We start from the raw sequence: 21,002 nt of genomic DNA on the forward strand, positions 1-21,002 counted from the left end.
GCTGCTAAGCAGACATACCTTCAGAACTGGTTTTGAGATAGCATTTTTTTGCAAATAGGTTCAGATTCTAGATGTGTCACACACCTTGTTTCTTAGTTTTAATTGAACTGACCTTACTAAGATGTTTATAAATAAAAGGTCATGAATATTGTACAACTCTTCTGTATACTAGGAACTCAGTATTACTGTATATTCCTGCGTATAAGACTACTTTTTAACCCAGGAAAATCTTCTCAAAATTCGGGGGTCGTCTTACACCCTGGGTCGTATTTCTTATACAGCGAGTATATCCCAAACTCTATATTTTAACTGGAAAAGTTGGTGGTCGTCTTATACGCCCAGTCGTCTTATACGCCGGAATATACGGTAAATCATTCTCCCTATGCTCATGGATTATCCTGTGAGCAGATTTAGCAGGCACTGGTGTTAATGGCATGCTTGTGTTTATATGCTCAACTATAAGCCTAAATATTAAAAATTAAATTAAAATGATTTAATTTTGATGAAATAGATATCAGGGCTTCAACGTAATGACGTTTTCCTCATGTCAATATTATTAATAAAGATTGGCATATATGTAACATAAATATAAACTACATTTCATACGATTGTAGATTAATATGCATTCCATATCACTGTAAGATTTGGTCTTATAATTATTACACTGCCATTCTCAGTACAATCTAATGTACTAATGCACACAAAAATGATTTGTGTGTAGCCTTCGCTGCCTTCCTTTACCAGCTTCCTGGTTAAATTCTGGCCAAGCTCAAACTTACTGTGTTTATGTATGTACTCTAACAAAATGGATGTTGCAGCCATTGAGCGAAAGTCATTTTCTAACTTTCTGAACAATACTGTCATTCATTGTTAAGTCACCAAACAACATATCAAATATATCAAATCTTTTAGAGCTGCTATTTGTATCCAGGGGAGAAACAAGACACACCTAATACATCAATTCTTACCACATCCATCTTCTGCCATTTTAGTATGTGTTCATTCAACAGTAGCATGTCAGAAGAGAATGTGCCTAGCAAGTATTTGTCTCTTAGGTATTGTGGATTCTTACAATGTTGTCTTTTGTTGGAAATAGCAGAACATCTGTTGAAGCTATTTATTAATGCAAATTGGAACTTGTTTTCCTAAAAGTCAAATGGTTGAATCCAACAAAGTCATTGCACAAGCAGGTATTCCATTCACACAATTGAACTTCCCCTCCCTCTCTTCCCCTCCTTGCACTCCCCCCCCCCGGTCCAGAGAGTTGGGGGGGGGACCCAAAACATTTGGGGGTTGCAGGGCCACCCAGGAGGAGGAGGAGAGAAGGGGATTTCCACCACATGAGCGGAAATTGTTCTGCCCATACAATAACTTAGTTGGATGCAACCCAAGGCCATTTTTTATTCTCCCAAGTTTTCAAATGCATTTTATGATTTTTAACATGCTATTATATATTTTGTGTGTTTATACCGACTGCTCTGGAAGCTTTGTAAAAGCTTTGTGTCAACCTTTTAAATAAAATAACAGATAAATAATGGCCCAAGTGTCATTGGCTGCAGAGAGTGACATGCTGAATGTTACGGTCATGTGGTTTTGGTAAAAATGTGCATTGTTTGTTTTTTCTTAAGGAAACTTGACAAAACATATGAAGTCCAAGGCACATAGCAAAAAATGCATGGATCTGGGAGTCTCAGTGGGATTAATAGATGATCAGGATGTAGAAGAATACGGTAAAAAAAATCAGTTTTTTATATTTAGAACTTTTCATGTATTTGCTTTGCTTTTCTAAATATTTCCCATCCTCTGTTCTAACCTTTTATTATATTGCTTTCACAGAACAGGCCTTATGAGTTAAAATTTTCACTCACCTATTAACTTTCCCTGTATGATAACGTTCTAGAAGGTATTTGGGAACCCACTTTCCTCTCAGTCCCTATGCACATATACTGTAGTGTCGGTACCAGGAGATCCTACATATATATGTGTATGAGATTCCTCTGAAGCCAGATCTCATTTGAATCACAACAGAACCCATGTTCATTATCTCTCAATTCAGCCAATATATTCTACACCTAATGATGTCGCCTAGTACCAACAACATATTAGAGGGACTATGCACTATGGAATATGTGTATCAATTGGCTGATTACATCCATCTAAAAAGTCTAGAGGAATACATTAGCCAAATTTGCAGATAATTATCTTATTTATTCACAAGCCCCAAATGAGGTGGTGGAATTCTCAGTTAACAGAATTGAATGGGCTTAGCTGTTTCTGGCTGCAGATTTGTTTGCTTTTAGGAGATGGAGAGGAGAGAGGGGATACTGATTTTGAATTATCTTTTGTTGTTGTTTTTTAACTTCCCTGCTAGTAAAGAACTAGCATAGAAAGGATAAGTCAATCTCCAAGGTAGTAGATTTTCTTTCTTTCTTTTTAAAAAAATAATATTTATTGAATTTTACATAAAGAAAAAAAGAAAAAAAAGATTCTGTAAAAAAAATACAGAAATAAGAAAGGCAAAAATGACAATATTATCACATCTTATCTCTTCAAACTACTTCACTTCCCCTTCTTACAATCCTTGTTAATAATTAATTCTTACCATTTCCAAATCTTGGTTAAACATCATAAAATTACATCCTATCTCCCAATTCATAACCTTATTCTTAAATAATTCTTATTCAATATAGAAAAGTGGAAAACATTTCGGACTTCCTCATTTCCCCTTCTTGAGTTCCTTAATAATAACTAATTATTGCAGTTTCCAAATCTAAAATAACATTCTTTCTCCCAACTTATAACTTCTTATTAATCAATTACCCTTCATACTTCTCTTTACTTTTATTACCCATTATTCTCTACCCAAAAATATTCATAATTAATTTTCAAAATCTTTCCCCCCTTTTTATTCCCACCCTCAAAACTAAATCTACCCCCTTTCCTTGGAATCGATGTCTCCAGAGATTTCAGCCAGCTCCTTAATACTTTCCAAGTTCAGGCCGTGTTTTGTCCACCTATAAAAATCACCCCGAATCTTCCTCATCCCACTCCTGCTCTGTCCCAATCCAAACTTTGCTCAGCCCTTCCCCCCCCCCTGCTGTATTCCCGACATTTTATCTTCAATCACATTCTCCTTCTGCCCCCCACATGCTTCCTTCTCCCCCTCTCTCACTGGGATAACAACCTTTTTGTTTTTCCCTTTTTGGGGGGACTTTTGAGTCAAGTCCCTTTCCTGTTCCACCCCTCCCACCGGTGAAACAGTGATTTCTTCTTCCTCTTCTATCTCAAAATTCAGTTCTGTTGGTTCAGCAGTCTTCTTTCCCGTAGTTGTTGCTTTTCCTTCAGGGTTGCAGTTCTCCTCTGTCATTTCCAGAATTTCCCCTAAAATCAAATCACAGCATGCGTCTTCTTCTACTCCTTCCCCTGATTCTTCTTCCTCTTCTTCCTCCGTGTATTCATATGGATCATCCATTTCAAAATTCAGTTCTATTAATTCAGCAATCCTCTCATCCATGCTTGTTGCAACACCTTTAGGATTGCGAATTTCCTCTGTCATTTCCAGAATTGTTGCCAAAATCAAGTCCCACTGTGTACCATTCTTCTCACAGTCCAGAACCTTCTCTTCCTTCCTGTTGATGCTTTCCACCTCCATAATTGTGGCAGAGCAGGAAGTGGTATTGTTGTTGTCCTTGTTTTATATTTTCCAAGTATAAAAAGAATAAAGTCCCATCTGAACTGGATCCAACCTCTATTTCTTTACTTTTTTTCCTTATTATTCAGTCTCAAATTCAACACTGAGTAGCCTTGAAATTTATTTCTAAAGCTTCCTCTTTCGCTTGTTTACAGCTCTCAGTCTGAGACTCATACAGACAATCACATTCCTTTCTATTGTGACACCATAAAATCTGCTAGCCGGTCCTTCCTTTGACCCGACTCCAAGTTCACGGGGGGGGGGTTTCCCCTTGTCAAATCACAGTCTTTTGCAGAGATTTATGTACAATTTATCTTTTTCCCTTACTCTGCATCAGGAAAAAAGTTCTTAAAAGAAAATTTTTGAGCTTTCCACAGCCCTACTGCATCGTCCATTACTCAAGTGGGGGGGCTGACTTCCCTTTTAAGCCTCCTCCCAGCGCCAATTATCCAATCCAATTCACAAATTTTTGACTTACTTGATCCAAATCTCTTCTTTTTGAAGGGAAGAATCCGCCACTTGCAGGCTGTAGGCTTGGAGCTTTGCTTCGTGGAGGTAACGTTGGTGCTCAAAATGGCTCCCGCAACTACAACTCTGCTGGCTCTCGGGGCTCTTATAAGCTTACCGGGCAGCGGAGGAGTCGCTCCTGGAGCTCTGCCGAGCTATTTTGCCCCCGGGATGCTCTACCTGGGGTTCTATGGGGGTCTGCGTCGCCCCCACGGAATTCCCCCCCTCCACTAAGCCAGAAACCTCGGAGCTCGAGTTTTCTGCGCCTCTCTGCCAGCGCGGCAGACCGGAAGTCGATTTTCTTTCTTTCTTAGGGGAGCATTCAAAAATTGCATTGTCTACCTCAAGTCTTGAGTTGTATGGTCTACTCTTCCACTTCATGTAGACCAGGCACTCTTCATCTGCAATGATTTCTGTAGGATTTACTGTGCACTGAATTTTAATTGGAAAACTGGCACAGTCCCCAGAATGCTGGAGAAGAATAGAGTATGTAAGAGGATACATGTCACATAACATTTTTGTTAGGGTGGTTATATAAACGGCGCAGTTCCTATCTGTGAAAAATGCATTCTAATTCATTCAAATAAATTACATTGTCATAACGATGGGGTATGAACATCAAAATTATTACATGCTTGTAATAAAAGATGTTCAGGCCTGCATTATTTTGCTGACCTTTCTGAAATTTAAGAAACAAAATAAGGACATTAAAATTAGGTTTGCATTCTAAACCAACTTTCAACCAAGGTATGGCTTAGCAAAATTTGTGAGTGTTTAGGCCTCCAGGGTGGAGACTTTGACCACTCTGTTCTTCCCTAGTTGTCTTGTATTGCACCGTGCTGAGATAAGCCATGCCTTGGTTTAGAATGTCATCTGAATCCAGGCTTGTGGTTTAGGTCTCCTGGACAATAAACAAAGAGCAAACCATGAGTTCAGTGTGTTTGGTGCATGTTTTTGTCAATATGATATGATACCATTGCTTCTGTTTTGGGGGGGGTACCCCCCTTCTAAGTATTTTTCTTATTTGTGTCAAATTGTTTACAGTCATACTTCATGTTGCGTCTGCTTCAGGTTACATCTTTTCAGCTTGCGAATGCAGCAGACCCAATTGGATTTTTGCTGTATTGATCATTAGGGTTTTTTTAGCTTTAGAAATTGTAAATGTCAAATGATATTGTACTCCACTTGACACAGTAGACAGTTGTGCTACAGAACGATGAGACTGCTGTTTAACTCTCCATATCTTTTTTAATGGTTTGGCGACTTCCTGTGAGATTTTGGGGCAAATATTTGTGTATGTACAGTGGTACCTCGGTTTAAGTACACAATTGATTCCGGAAGTCTGTACTTAACCTGAAGCGTACTTAACCTGAAGCGAACTTTCCCATTGAAAGTAATGGAAAGTGGATTAATCCGTTCCAGACAGGTCCGCGGAGTACTTAAACTGAAAGTACTCAAACCGAAGCGTACTTAAACCGAGGTATGACTGTATACTGTTGCATCCCAAGGTGTCAGGCGCAAGCAGCTCTTCCTCCTTGGCTACAGTGTCACTACGGTAAAGGGACCCCTGACCATTAGGTCCAGTCATGACCGACTCTGGGGTTGCGCGCTCATCTCACTCTATAGACCGAGGGAGCCGGCGTACAGCTTCCAGGTCATGTGGCCAGCATGACTAAGTCACTTCTGGCAAACCAGAGCAGCACATGGAAACGCTGTTTACCTTCCCACTGTAGCAGTACCTATTTATCTACTTGCACTTTGACATGCTTTCGAACTGCTAGGTTGGCAGGAGCTGGGATCGAGCAACGCGAGCTCACCCCGTCGCGGGGATTCGAACCGCCGACCTTCTGATTGGCAAGTCCTAGGCTCTGTGGTTTAACCCACATCCCAACGTCACTACAATACCTGTAGTTTAAAACAAGTGGACAAACCATTCCTTTAGAGACTAATAGAAGCATTGCATTCTGAAAAGTATCCCAATAGGCACTTTCATGACTCTGCAAGGAGACCTCCACCTTAAAGCGAAAAAATACTAGCTTCCTTCTCAAGTTTACTGTGTTAGATATTGGAGGGCTTGCATAGGTCACGATTTGACAAGATGAGAATCTTGATCATAGTTAGAGCTTTCCCATTGTAAGCTATGGGATGGCTTTTTGCTCTCAAAGTTCTTTTTTTGCAGCCAACAATCTAATTCTGCTGCACATGCAATTATCTGAATTGCTGCCAGTATTTTTATTGAGCCAATTATACTTTAAAGTATCCTGGAAGCTTTTAGACCTCCTGCAATACTTCATCATCATAGTGGATGAAAATGTTAATAATATTGCTTTATTAAAATACACTGATACATAAAACTCTTGAATATCTCCTTTCTCAAGTTCTAACCCAGTAGCAAAATATTGGGTTGACAGGAACAGACTGCAGTTAAAACCATAATAGAAATTAAAACAACTGTATCCACATGTCTCCAACACACTCAGATTTCTGCTGTTTGATTTTCGCTGCCAAAGGCAGTGTAGTGTAATAGCTTTCATTCTAAACTTGGTAGGTTGCACAGAATTTGAATGTGAGTTTGTCAGAGACAGTTGGCAGAAAGGGGCAAATATAGCTTGTGGAGAGCATTTATGTGAAGCTCTTTTAACAACACTTCTACCGATTCCATTTATTTTCCATGAGGCTTCTCAGCACTATATGAATTGGAGATTTATGGCAACAGGGCTGGGTGGATTGTGGCGGTGTTCTTTGTTTGTTTTTGGATTTGCCACCATTTGGGTATTGGTGAATACCACTTAGTTTCACCTTTTATGTTCCAAATCACTCTTGCATCTTTCATCTCCTAATCCAAAGAATGCCCTTTACGCCCAAAATACAGGGCTACTATGTTTGGAATGCTGGCTTCTGAACTATGCTGTCAGGCCAGGTGAACCATTCAGTGTGACATACTTCAGCTTAGGGATATCAGTTTTCACAGTGCTGGCCCAAGTTTTCATTATGTGTTCCTCTAAATTAGGTGATTAATGCCCCAATCCTGTGTACATTTTTGAGGGGGAATGTCCTGTTTGGTAGAACTTGACATTCTTCAATGTAAGTATGTTAAGGATCGCAGCTTAAAGGCGCTTATCAGGGAAACTTATTTCCTAATGTTTAGGGCAGAGCTGTCAAACATAAGGCCCAGGAGACTTAGCAGGCCCTTTTAGTGTCCCTATTGTGGTCCACAAGACCTTTATAGATTTATTGCAGTGTTAGGAGGCTAGGGGAAATGGTCTGACTTTCAAAAAGCTGCTGCTACATCATACCTCAACATTACCGCCGCCCCCTAAAATTGTCAGTGCAGGCGTATGGAATCAGCCATTTTCTTGCATTTTGGCCAAGGAAGGAAGGATGTGGCCAATGGAGGAGGAAGAGAACTGAATGATGGGAACATTTGGCTGGCAGGATATGAAGGCAGCTGTATTTTGCATGTAAATGCATTTGGGAAGGCAATCAGTAACATTAATGAGAAGGGGGTTCAAGTTATAAGAGTTGCCAGTGGGTGCACAGGCCTGGAGGAGCAGCTGCTGGCATCTAGAGGTAGCAGCAGTAAATTAACAAATGGACTTTGGCAGTTTAAAAAAATATATGTATAAAGATGGACTCTAAATCAACAGAATATGATCCTTATTATTTGTTCTTTACAAGATAATCTTGTACAGATACACTCTTGAGCAGCAGCAGCAGCAGCAGAGAACTGGCAGTACAGTGATACCTCGGGTTACAAACACTTCGGGTTACAGACTCCGCTAACCCAGAAGTAGTACCATGGGTTAAGAACTTTGCCCCAGGATGAGAACAGAAATCGGCAGCAGGAGGCCCCATTAGCTAAAGTGGTGCTTCAGGTTAAGAATAGTTTCATGTTAAGAACGGACCTCTGGAACGAATTAAGTTCTTAACCAGAGGTACCACTGTAGATAATCCTAGACTTTTAGGAGACATCTGAAGGCAGCGCTGTTTAGGGAAGTTTTTAATGTTTAATAGATTATTGTATTTTAATGTTCGGTTGGAAGTCGCCCAGAGTGGCTGGGGAAACCCAGCCAGTTGGGTGGGGTATAAATAATGGTTTGTTTGTTTGTAGCTTCAGCAATAGCCTATGATATAGATATGGGGTATGCTGCAGTTCCCCACCAAGACAGTTATGTGAGGAGATCCGTATCTGCCAGGTGCACAGACAGTGTTGGAGGAGACTAAGGGCTTGGCTTGTTTAATGCAGGCCTGCACAGAGCAGTCAGTAGGGAGTCATTCAAACAACTCTTTAAACTCCTTTTTATGAAAAAGAGTTTCTGCAGCTATCAAGCCCTTTATTTATTATCATTTCAAGGCAAACATCAAAGCCTGTTAATCATCAGGGGCTTTTTGTTTTTCCCCAGTCTGGGCTTCCTTAGCAGATGTCAGTATAAGTCTGTGATGCAGTAAAGATAATATCAAAATAAATAATTTGGTCAGTAGGCTTTAAAAGTAAGTGTAATCTTAAGTGGTTAGGTATATTCAATTATGTGTATGAAAGAAAAGACTTTTATTACCAAAACCAGTCTCTAGAATAGATATGGCTGCCAAACTATCCATTCTGATATTCCAAAAGGCCTGCTTTGAAAGCCTAAAACAATGCATGAGAAGATATTTCCATGACAGTAGATGTTGTTTATATTAGAGGATATGAAGACATACCAATTTATTTACAATCAGCTAAATTGGGCGTTACACCATGTCCTCTCTTCAAAGGATAGTGTCCAAAATTGGTGGCGTTGTTGCTGGTGCTAATGTGACTGCTGCTGCCTAATAGGTTTCTTTGACTTACTCTTCTGGAAGTTTGTCATCATTGCCCCTTATTTAAAAATGTATACTTTATACTAAACATAAATAAAATATCCCAATCATTATCCATAAGCTCATGATCTTGACCATGCTGATTGGGAATTGGAGTCCAGCAACTTATGGAGGGCACTACGTTGGTCTAAATAATATAGATACAACTAATGAAGGAGCAGGCAGGGAGAGAATACGCTTTGTGATGTTCCTTGACTAGCCAGTTATATTTGGCTGGATATATCAGGACTAAACATAGGGTTGCCATTTTTTCCCCATTGCCTGATCCTTCTTTTGTCTTGTTCACGGCTCTTTTGCTGTTCAGTCAGGTGTTTTGCAGTGGACATGTTTTTTAACAATACAGAATGAAATAGTTATTGGTAGCTGCACACCTTCATTTTGATATTCTGTAGGTAATTTTATGTTTTAATGGCTATATAAAATGAGGGTAACAGTGTTTAAAAGTTTTGATTCCACTTCCGTGGGATTTTTAAATTAAAAAAATAGCATGCCTCAATTTATTGAGGTTTGCAAAGAGCCTTAATACAGAATAAAGCTTTGCGAGCTCTATCAAAATAGTTGAAAAATATAAGAGACATAAGTACTGTACTACACCATTTGCTTTATCCATTTGTATACATACCATATCTTGAACACTGTGTTTTTCAATCTTTGCTAATGCTTAACAGAAGCCGTTAATACTTTGCTGATAATTTTAAGCAGAATGTTTTTAGCTCTGCTGTAAGGGTTGCTTTGGCAGTTGGAAGGGAAGAACAGGCTTCAAAGTCTTCGAACACCATTATTAGCAGCTTAGTTTAGACATCAGTGGAAACACCTGCAGCAAGAAGAGAGCTTCACAACTTACTGCTGCCCAACAGTGCTGCATTTAAAGGATTATTCTTATTTTCAGAATTGTCATGGCAGATACAAGTAGCAATATACATAAAGGTCATTTCATCATTTCAGATGATTTAGGATTAGGTTTGTGAGCAATAAATAGCCATTTCTCAATAGTGCAGGATCCATGTGTCTTTTCCCCCAGCCTGTTGTAATTTAACTTCCCTCCAAGCTAATTCAAATTGAAATATTTTATCATTCCTTCTTGTTTTCTCCAAGGAACCACGTAGACTGTTGCTGTACTTAATGTGTTGATTGTCATTTGAACGGTCACATGTTACACTGTGGAGGACAAGCAATTTAAATGAAACTTGTTCTGGTTTGTAATTTGCAACACCTGTAGAAAATCACCTTTAAGATAACATACAACCCTTCCCTCATTTACATATCCATATTTTATGGTCTCTTTAAAAAGTCACTAGAATAGATTTGTGAGTAGTTCCTGTATAGAATGAGCTTGAGCACCTGGGAACTATAAAAACTTACAGCTTGAATTAAGGTGTTTGGGGTTTCTTTTTCGGTAAAGTGAGGTTTTAATTTTAAAATCTGTAGGGGAGAAAAGTAAACATTGAAATCTGCGCTTAATTCTGTTCCTACTCGAAATCTATAAGTTCCTGGCCTTTGGGTGTGAAAGCATTTCTGCTGTGTGATCAAAGTTCTCAGTCTGCTTTCCTTAGTAACTTTTCTATTAACAGCAATATATTGTAAGAAGTTCTTTACATTTCAAATAGTTCAACAACAAAAAAAGATAGAAAGATAGAAAAACATGGGATATGAAGCTGGGTTGTTTAACCAACCACTTTGTTGTAAACCACGATCTCTCATTCATACATGGCTTGTATGAATCATAGGCCATGGCTTGTGGCAAGTGAAGCTGACCACCATAGAAGCCTTTTTTCCAACCACCCAGGAGGAGGAAGACCAAGAAAGGGGGCTTTCCTTGGGCTTGTTCCAGCTAATGCATATAAAGGAGCTAAAACATGATGTGCAGAAATTATATTCACAAATGCATGAGTGCAAACCTGTTGGGGTGTGCACAGACCAGAGTTTGGACCCCTGTTCAGTACTTTGGGAAACAGCCCATCTCAGTCCAAGGCACTGTGGGGTTGTTCGATCCAGCCTGGTCTCGAGTCTGTCCCTGGGGAAACAAGGCTTTGCCCTCTCCCCTCTGCCCCCCCTCCAATTTGTTACTAGGAAATAATAATTAGAAAAAGATGACTGTTTTCCTTTTGGCAGACATGAATGAAAATTTCAGTCAAAGTAGCTTCTCCAAGGTTGGCAAAGCCTGTCAGATTACAGACAATTATGGTAGGTTCAGGGGTTTTGTGCTGGGCACTTAAAAAAAAATTTTTAAGGGGTCTAATAGCAGATGACCTTCTACTGAATGGGGTGACTATGGGTGTAAGTGCACTAACATGCAGTTAAGTTGCGAAATGAAAAAGACTATATCCCTCTTGTTATAATTTTTAAACATAACTAGACTCTTAAATTTTAGGCAACAAGATTATATTGAATCATGCTCTAAATGTGTGCATTTAATTTTGCCCTCTCATAGGTGAAAAGCAGCGGCTGGGTTATGATCGGTCCGGATTTGATGCAGAGGATTCAGAAGGGCCAGATGACGATGACAATGATAACGAAGATGATGACGAAGACAGCCAAGCTGAATCAGTTTTATCTGCCACTCCCTCCGTTTCAGCCAGCCCACAACATCATCCATCTAGAAACATTTCTCAGGAGATCTCAAGTGCTGATGAAGAAATCAGAATTGCAGATTGCTTTGCTGGGGTTCACACAGACTCTATGGATGGGCTGCCCAAAGCACTTCTCACAAAGATGACGGTACTTAGTACAGTGCAGTCGGACTGCAGGAGCTCAGGGCCACTGGTTACAGCTGTTCCCAGAGAAGCAAACGAAGGAAATGTGCAAGACAGAGCAACAAGCACAGATCCTGCTGTCTCCTCTGAGACTGTTCCCAAGTCTCCATGCCATCAGATGTACGTGGACTACCCAGAAGAAGCATTGGGAAGTTCTGCTATTGCTCCTACTGTTACGACAGTAACTTCCAAGGTGAGCAGATAATTCATTTCACTTGTATTAGATGTAATCTGTACACCAATTGCACAAATTATAGAATTAACTCGAACCCTGCAAAAGACCCTACCAGGTGCCCATATGGGATGCTCACAAGCAGGACATGAGCACAACAGGGCTCTCCTTACAGCTAATCCTCAGAAACTGTTATTCGGAGACATGCCACCTCCAACAGTGGAGGCAGAACATAGCCATCATGGTTAGTAGCCATTGATAGAGTAACACACATGCTCATGTAGAGCAGATTAACACACACTCTTCCAAGTTCATTGCTGGGAGGCAAAGAATGCTACCTGTGTTCTAGTCTGTTAAGTACATTGACCTAGAAGGATTTCAGTGAAAATGGGCTGCACGATTAAATTTCTTCTGTGCATTAGCCATGGACCGTTGGCACAGTGAATTTAATGGGATTCCGTCTCCCAATAAATACACTGCTGTGACTGCATGTAACTCTTTGTTGTAGAACTATATAGCCATGTGTATTTTACGTAAATATCCATATATATGTATAAATACTCACAAACTACTATTCAGCGAGGCTTGACCCATGCTTGGAAACAGAGCTTCCTCATTTCCAGCAATAGAAGGGGAAAGAGTGTGAATTTTGTCATAGCTAGCAATGCAAAGAACGACGAGCCTGCAAAACTATACCATATAGATGTACTTTTAAAGCTGCTATATATCCATGTGACCTATGTGACTCTTTGGAAATCAAATGCAACGAAATAGCACATTCTGGTTGACTTGTAATTTTTTTTAACAATAGTAGAATATTAGCAAACATCTCTTTTTGAGAAGAGGTTTTGAGCTGTGTTGGGATGGAGGAAGGGAGAGAATGGTTTGGGCCTTCTTGTATTTAACTTGAAACAAAGGTGGCTGTACTTTAGCCAATAGAGGAAGCAATCTGGGCTGCCAAGGGCAAAGAATGCTCCAAATGTTCAAAGCAGAAGAGCCACAAATGGAACTAAAACACAGGAGACCCAGCAGAATCTGTCAAAAATAATAAACACACAGCACTTAGGGAGGAGTGTTTTTTAGCGGATGCCCAACTCTCCTGTGGTTGGCTGCTCTCACATTTTAAGAAATAAAGCTAGACAATGGAGAGCCAGTGCGGTGTAGTTGTTAAGAGCAGTGGACTCGTAATCTGGTGAACCGGGTTCGATTCCCTGCTCCTCCACATGCAGCTGCTGGGTGACCTTGGGCTAGTCACACTTCTCTGAAGTCTCTCAGCCTCACTCACCTCACAGAGTGTTTGTTGTGGGGGAGGAAGGGAAAGGAGATTGTGAGCCACTTTGAGACTCCTTAGGGTAGTGATAAAGCGGGATATCAAATCCAAACTCCTCCTCCTCCTCTTCTTCAGTAATAATAATAATAATAATAATAATAATAATAATAATAATAATAATAATAATAAAAAGCTAGACAATGTTGAACTGGCTGTATCTTCTTATTGATGGTTTTTAAAATATTCTTTTTGTTACACTAGAGCACAACTTCTACAAGACTTCCTTCTCCACCCGTTGACCAGAGTACACAAACCTCCACGGTTGTTCCTTCAATGGCCTCGCCTTTCCCAGAGATGCAACTGCAGAAGCCCGAGGAGCATCAGCAACAGATCATGAAATCAGCACCTCCTCAGACTCACCTGTTTAGCCACCTCCCTTTGCACTCGCAGCAACAAACCAAGACCCCTTACGGGATGATTCCAGTGGGGGGAATCCATGTGGTACCTGCTGGCTTGGCCACATACTCGACTTTCCTCCCCATTCAGGCTGGGCCAGTACAGCTCACTATTCCTGCCGTTAGCGTGATCCACAGAACTACAAGTGCACTTGGCGACCCAGCATGTGCAATGTCCGGCACTGCAAATCATCTCAGCGTTGCTGAAATGAACAGCGTTGTTCCTTGCATCCCAATAGGCCAGATCAATGTGCCAGGAATCCAGAGCCTGAGCGCACCAACCCTGCAGCCTCTTCCGTCGTTGAGCATGGAGACGGTGAACATCTTAGGCCTGACGAACACCAACATCACACCGCAAATACACCCTTCGGGATTAACGCTGAATGCTGTAGGCCTACAAGTGTTGACTGCAAATCCTTCCCCTCAGAGCAACTCAAGCCCTCAGACGCACATTCCAGGTCTGCAAATATTAAACATAGCACTGCCGACTTTAATCCCTTCGGTCAGCCCTGTGACTGCAGATGGGCAGGGCATTCCAGAAACACCAGCTTCTAGTAGCAAGGCCTCCGAAACTCGTCTACATCAGGGTCCTGCAAGTGTCGCTGGCGATGCTGCTGCTGCTCCAGTCACCAGTGCTACATCTCCTCAGGTGGGACCCACCGACCAGCAGTACAGCATTGAAAGTCGTTTGGAGGCTGATCCTTCAAGCGGGTACCAACGGCACGATAGCCCAGGTAAACTGGACACTGAAAAGCCTGACTCACAGAGTCATACGAAACCAAAGTGCAATATCAATTCTGTTCAGGTCGAACAGGCTTCTGCTTCAGAGCCTCCTATGAAGGTGAATTCTGACGTTTTACCCAATTGCCCCAGACATCGGACTGTCTCTCTAGATAGACAAGCGCATAGGCGGAAAGGGTTGCCCGAGAGGCAAAATACTGTGGAGTTTAGTGACGGCAGCAGCGACGATGAGGACAGACTTATAATAGAAACCTAGGGTTTTTTGGTTTTACGTTGGGTTGTGTGTGTGTGTGTGAGTGTTTGTTTTTCGTTTTTTTTAAAGTAACACAGGTTTTCCTGCAAACCTCCCTTTTACTTAAAGCACATTTTTTTTCTGACACAAACTCATTACTAATCTTTGTGCAATCATGAATTTTTGACCAATAATTGTTGTTTCTTGTCAGCTCCGGCCATTTTTGTACATGTTGTATAGACAATTGTGCCTTTTTTTTGGAGTTTTATGTTTTAGAATACTGTACAGATTGTCAAAATTATATATATATTATATGTATATTAAAACCAAGTAGTTACTTGTGTTTCGTAAGTAAAACAAAATAAATAAAAAAATCTTACGTCGGATGAAATAAATGATTAAATTATATGTTGCACTGTTAAATGTAAATTTTTATGGCTGTGGGGCGAAGTTTGTGTGTACAGATTTGAGTATGTACAACTCCATATTTATTGTATCCATATTAGTCTTGGGGAAAGGGTATGTCCATCTTTCTTGTGTATGACTTTAGCTTTACACTTAAAAACAAACTCCCGTATCTGTGTTATTGAATTATTTCAGTAAAAAATTTGTTTACTGACTTTATCACTGCTCAAGTTGTGCCTTCTTCATGCAAGTGAGCCAGCAAGAAATAATTAACTTCCCACTTAGCGCCCTCCCCCCAACCATTAGTTCATCCATTTTCTAAAGCTTTTAAAGAACCTGTCTATTAGCAGTGGTTTAAAGAGAACTTCCAGAAGCGGCATTTTTCCTTCTTTCCACCATTATTTTTTTTTAAAAAAAATCACAAGGAACAAATGTTCCTTTTCTTGTAAGGGACACAAGTCTCCTAATTTTCATATTTGAGGGACCTGTTAAGTAAAATTAAAGCTATTTTAATTGAAGCCTGCCTGTCACAAGAAAGCATATTTACATTTGTGACTATGAAAAAAACTTCGTGTTATTTTTCTTATGTTTGCTGTCCAACAGAAGCATAAAGCCATGTTTTATTAAATTAAAATATGGTTAAGAAAGAAAAGAATAGCTTTTGTGTCTCACTTTTTTCATTCACAAGAGTAAATGAAAACCACGTTGCTGTAGCCTTTTTTTTCAGTTGCTAATCTTCTCAAGCTCCCCCTATAGTTTCCAAAGAGCCTTTCACAGGTGAATATTTTAGACAATAAGAATATATTTCCATTTCGAAAGCACTTTTTATTTCATTCAGCGATGCAAGTCAGTAGGAAGCATGTATTCCCACCGACTTTGTATCCCAGAGGAAGCAGACAGTGAATAGTCATCACATAGATTTGTAGACTGCAGGTGGGGGGGGGAGGGTCTTTCTGTATCATATATTACATAACCTTTGTGAATTGCTAAATATGGTAAGGGAAATCGGCCACTAATGCCTAATCTTTGATTATCCTAGAAAGTGCTGTTACAGCCTCTCGCCTTTGTGAAATAAAATTGGAAATTTCATGAAGAGCAACGGCAGCAACACTTTTAACAAAAAATGCATCACAGTTGAGGCTATAAGATGCAGGCTAATTACACACATCCAATAAAGTGGTGCCTTGCTGCAACTGAGGTCTGAAAGGGTATCCCCAATGTGTGATCCTTCTTTTTTAGGAGGAGTGAACCCCTTCCAGCACTTGTTGAACATTCAAACCGAAGAATTTCTCTCTTGCCTGGATTTAGTTTCATGCACGCAGCCTTTGGTCCCTAGCTTAATTCTATTCCCATAGCTCCAGCAGGCATGCATTACTTGCAGTGCTTATAATATGTAGGAAACCCCCATCTTCAAAGTAAGGGAGGAGGAAGAAAGATGGTAGAGAAATGTGACTGTGCTTGCATTTTAATGAGAAGCCACCTAATTTACACTTCTCAAACCAATCCTTTGAAATCCACACTTCTCCCAATTTTGTGATGTAGTTCTCCAGCCAAACAATGTGCACAAAAATACAGAGACTAGGGGCAGTAAAATGCATATATTTGTGTAAATAACAAGCAAAATGCATTACAATCATGAAAAATCACTTTTTAATTGATGTATTACTATATTAGTCAAAAGTGCATACAAAAACATGTTTATTGGGAGAAATTTGCACTAACATACTGACTACTTTTCATGATAGTTTCTTTCAAAAATCACAAATTGTGGAGCAACAAATTTTAGGTTGGAGAAACAAGGAACTCAAGAGTATCCAAATAGATTCATCCAGCCCTACCTGTGTGCAGCATCTAACTTCAAAAATCCAGTGGAACTGCCTTTTATCTGGATGCTCTGGACTATTACCAGATGTTTAGATTTTAAAAAAGAACCACCACTAATTTCCCAGGATTACACTAATATGGGTCTGTCTGGGGGCAGACAGCAAGGTTTGGCCAGCAAGTTGTGAATAACTCTGGTGCAGCTGAGTGTAGAAATATTCACACAGAGATTCCCTCTGAAGCGAAAAAGGGGAAAGATGCTGCATTCCTAGAGTTCACTCAGGGAAGGAAAAGCCTATCTCGAGATGAGTTCATTAGCCAGGCATGCTTAGCTTGATTTTGTAATACAAGGTTTGTTTTGGTCAAGAAGGTCAAATGTTAAGGCTTGTTTGATTCACCGCTGCTGCTAAGATGTAAGTAACCTTAGTTTGTATGAAGTCACTTGTATCACAGGAAGGTGCCTCCTTTGTCATAATGACTTAACGTTTTTATTCTTAATTTTACTTGCATGTTGCTTCTTTTTGCAAAATGTAAACTCAAAGCAACTTACAATATAATACAAATATTAAAACAACTATCAAGCTAAAACAAAGCAAAAGCTAAAAACATTTTTTAAAATAAATAAAAGCAATCTAGCATATCCCATCCACTAAAAGAGGCCACAATATCTGAATTCTCCAAGTTAAAGCCTGACTGAAAAGAGATGTTTTTGCTTAGCATCTAACAGTAGCCAATGACTCCCTAAAGAGAGCATTCTAGAACCAGGGAGCCACCACTGAAAAGGCCCACTTTCATACTGCCACCCTCTGGACCTCGCTCAAGGCAGATGGAGAAACACCTCAATTAAAAGGAAGCTGGCAATTCTGGAGGGGTTGTGTTGAGCAAACATCTTGACCTTCTAGCTGCTGTTCTCCTAGTTGTTACCTTGCTTTTGCTGTATTATTGCATATAGTGTTTGTTGTTATCTTGATTGGTAACTTTTTATTGTGCAATTTCATTTTCTTGACTGACTTGAGAAACATGAGACCCAATCAATTCAGATGGTGTGAGATCAAAAATGAACGTTTCTTTGGTGTTTCTTATATCCCTGACCCCATCTGCTGACCTTTAATATCATTAAAGAGGTTTGGATCCAGAGGCAGTCATTCTTAGAGCTGAGCCACTGAAATAATCGGTCATTCAAATAGCTCAGCACAAACCTCTTTTCCCACAAACCATTAAAGAAGCACCTCAGTAGCAGCTCTCATGTAAATGTACTCGTTTTAATAAGATCCCCTGCAGCACTCAAGAAACTAGCAGCTGCTTGGGGAGCAGGGGTTTCTTCTAAATTCATTCATGGAGTTGCAGGCTTAAGTGTGCACATTTGGGAGAGAATTATTTTTAAAACTTTCAAAACACAAAGCTCCAGAAAGAATCCAACCCAGAAAAATTAGTTTTAAGTCTAAAGCTGGAGATACAGTCTGGAATACATGTGCGTCTTTTTCCCCTCTCAAATTTGGAGAAACCAGTTAATATGGTGGCATTGTTGCTTTTCATGGCACAATTTAGTGGCAATAGTAGAAATCTACTAGGGATGGGGGAGAAATTTGCTTCAGGTCACCTTTAAAGGTGAACTTATTTAATTTGCTGTTTTCCAAAACAAGACATGAACTGAAACACAGCCATCCTTCATAATTCCACACTTCTCCAAATTTTTGCAGTGCCGTTCTCCAGTCATATTGAGGGGGAATTGCTTTGTAAAACTGTGATCTATTTGGCAAAGTTGCATATAAAATGTGCATATTAGGAGATATCCACACTCAAATGCAGATGGATTTTCATTGACTTAAAAAATACATTACAAACCAATGTGGAAAACCACATTTAAGACTGGAAAAATGAGAAACAGAGAGAAAATTGGAATCCCCCCCTCCTACACTCCATTGGCCTTCCCCAGCTTCTGCATCAGTCTGGTCCTTTGCGAAGGACCACCTCCTTCCCTATAGAGTAGACCATTTCAGATGTCAAGATGGACAGAGGGTGCCCTCCTGGTAATTCCTCCACTCTGGGCAGCATGGAGGAGAGTGCAGTCTCTCTGGCAGCTCCCAAAATGTGGAATTCTCTCCCCACAGAGGCGCATCAAGCATCCGTGTTAAATAGCTTCTGTCATTTGCCAAGATGCAACTTTCTACCCTGGTCCTTAACATCTAAAAGAGTTCTGTGGGGCAGCCTCTGTTGTCTGATGCACAGTCTTTCATTTGTTTTAAATTATTTTGTTGGATTTTATGAGATGATAAAGTGGTAATCTGTCCTGGTATCTAGGAGTTACCTGGGAAGAGGAACGGATTATTAAACCAGTTCTGTGAGGGGAATAGAGGTCTCCTAAGAACTCCCTTACCAAGGTACTACAGCTCCCAGGATTCTTTGGGGCAAACCATGACTATTTGGAATGGTATGATACAGCCTTAAATGTATAGTGCAGATGGGGTCTGAAGTCATGTGCCTGAAGTTCAGCATGGAGGGTGCCTGTCTAATATAAGTTGGGAAGGAGCACCACAAGTTTGGGGCACACTACTGAATGCTGGTGAGCAGCCAGAGCCCTGTGATTGGTCAATTGCTTCACGGGGCAGTGGTGGTGTGGCATCAAAGAGACCAAAGCCCTGCTTTTTTTATTTACATATTTATCTCTTTTTAAAAAAATCATAAAGTGGCTAACAGCTAGGATAATAAAATATAATCAGTACAAACCAGATGGTAACAGGCAGCATACACCCAAAATAAACAAGTCAGCATTAGCAGACAATCATAAAAAGCCTTCTGGGCTTTTTTTTAAAAAAAAAAAGTTTCAAAGTGTGTTCTAAAAAAGAATAAAAAGGACAAAGACTATGCCTGGAGGGGTGGGGGCAGACTGGGATCAGGACAGCGGACCCCAGACTGCCCTATATATGTTCAGTAGAAGGCTTTTTAAACAGTCCCCTCATGCAATCAGGGACTCTGCAAAACAGCAAACAAACAAACAAACAAACGGGATCCTAATTGCATCCACCCAGTTTATACACCTGTAGGGCCTGCAATGTCTATGAACATTTTCAACAAGATTAGGGGTTGGGGGGGGGCTGTTGCTGTAATCTGACACACACACACACACTGCACATCTATGTTCAATGTTCCTAGACTACTTGCCGGAGCAGGACTAGCGCTGGAAGTTAATCCCTTTAATTTATGGACAGAACTTCAACCACTTGCCAGCTTTGCAAGAGACAGCCTTGAACAGCCTTCTCTGCTTCCTTCCATCAGGCTCCTTATGGATCCCTGCCCATTACCAGTTAGTGTGAGCTAAAGAGCCACAATGAGGGCTTATAAACACCTAGGGCTATCCAAGAAGGAACTGCGAACTTCTTAAAAATGCACTGAAGTGAAAAAACAAACAGGGGGAAGGGGAGGATTATTTCAGGAGGATTAGAAGGTCAAAGGCCTCCAGGAGAAAAGCAAACCTGAATCCATGCAAAGCCATTACCACAAGATCAACCAGACAGACAAATCGGAGGGCTCATCCCTGGTCTGTTTTGGATGATGTTTAGCTCTGGGACAGAACGTTCCCTGCCTCATGGACAGACACTAGAGATCTTTCTCTCCATGATGTGTCCCATCACACTGTCCCCTAGATCTTCTTGCAGGTCTGGGCAATTTGTGACCCACCTAGGTGCATGGCGGCCAGCAACAATGCGTTGTAGCAAAATAGCTGTAGAGCATCTACTTTGCAAGGTCCCAGGTTCAACCTCTAGCATCTCCAAGTAGGGCTGGGAAAAACCCCGTTTGAAATCCTGGCGAGCAGCTGCAGGTCAGTGTGGACAATACCAAGCTAGATGGCTTGTGGTAAGGCAGCTTCTTTTTTAAAGCACTCCCTACTATTTTGTATGGCATCAATAACTGGGTGGTACCTGGCATCTACTGGTCTTCAGCTGGTTGGTTGGGATCCGCTAAAGGCTCCCAGCATGATCTAAGATGCAATTTGACAGCAGCACTAGCACCATACAATTTTATGGTAGAAGGTAATCCCCAGGTGCATGTTTGGGTCAAAGAAGGTTCCCAGGGTCTGAAAACACAGGTCTGCGG

At 40.6% G+C, this 21,002-nt stretch overlaps 1 protein-coding gene across 12 annotated transcripts in view; it reads left to right on the plus strand.

The window, feature by feature from the left end:
• The window catches only part of HIVEP1 (HIVEP zinc finger 1), a 91,221-nt gene extending 75,916 nt beyond the window's left edge, over nucleotides 1–15,305 (plus strand). For all 12 annotated transcript variants that reach the window (XM_035124484.3, XM_035124479.3, XM_035124487.3 and 9 more), the window contains 3 exons: nucleotides 1,629–1,730; nucleotides 11,490–12,004; nucleotides 13,515–15,305. In XM_035124484.3, the coding sequence (XP_034980375.2) occupies nucleotides 1,629–1,730; nucleotides 11,490–12,004; nucleotides 13,515–14,705 (1,808 nt within the window). In that variant the 3' untranslated portion in view covers nucleotides 14,706–15,305. The remainder of the gene's footprint in view (nucleotides 1–1,628; nucleotides 1,731–11,489; nucleotides 12,005–13,514) is intronic.
• The last annotated feature ends 5,697 nt before the right edge of the window (nucleotides 15,306–21,002 follow it).

This window comes from Zootoca vivipara, chromosome 8 (genome assembly GCF_965207765.1).
Source record: "Zootoca vivipara chromosome 8, rZooViv2.hap1.1, whole genome shotgun sequence".
NCBI classification, from domain to species: domain Eukaryota; kingdom Metazoa; phylum Chordata; class Lepidosauria; order Squamata; family Lacertidae; genus Zootoca; species Zootoca vivipara.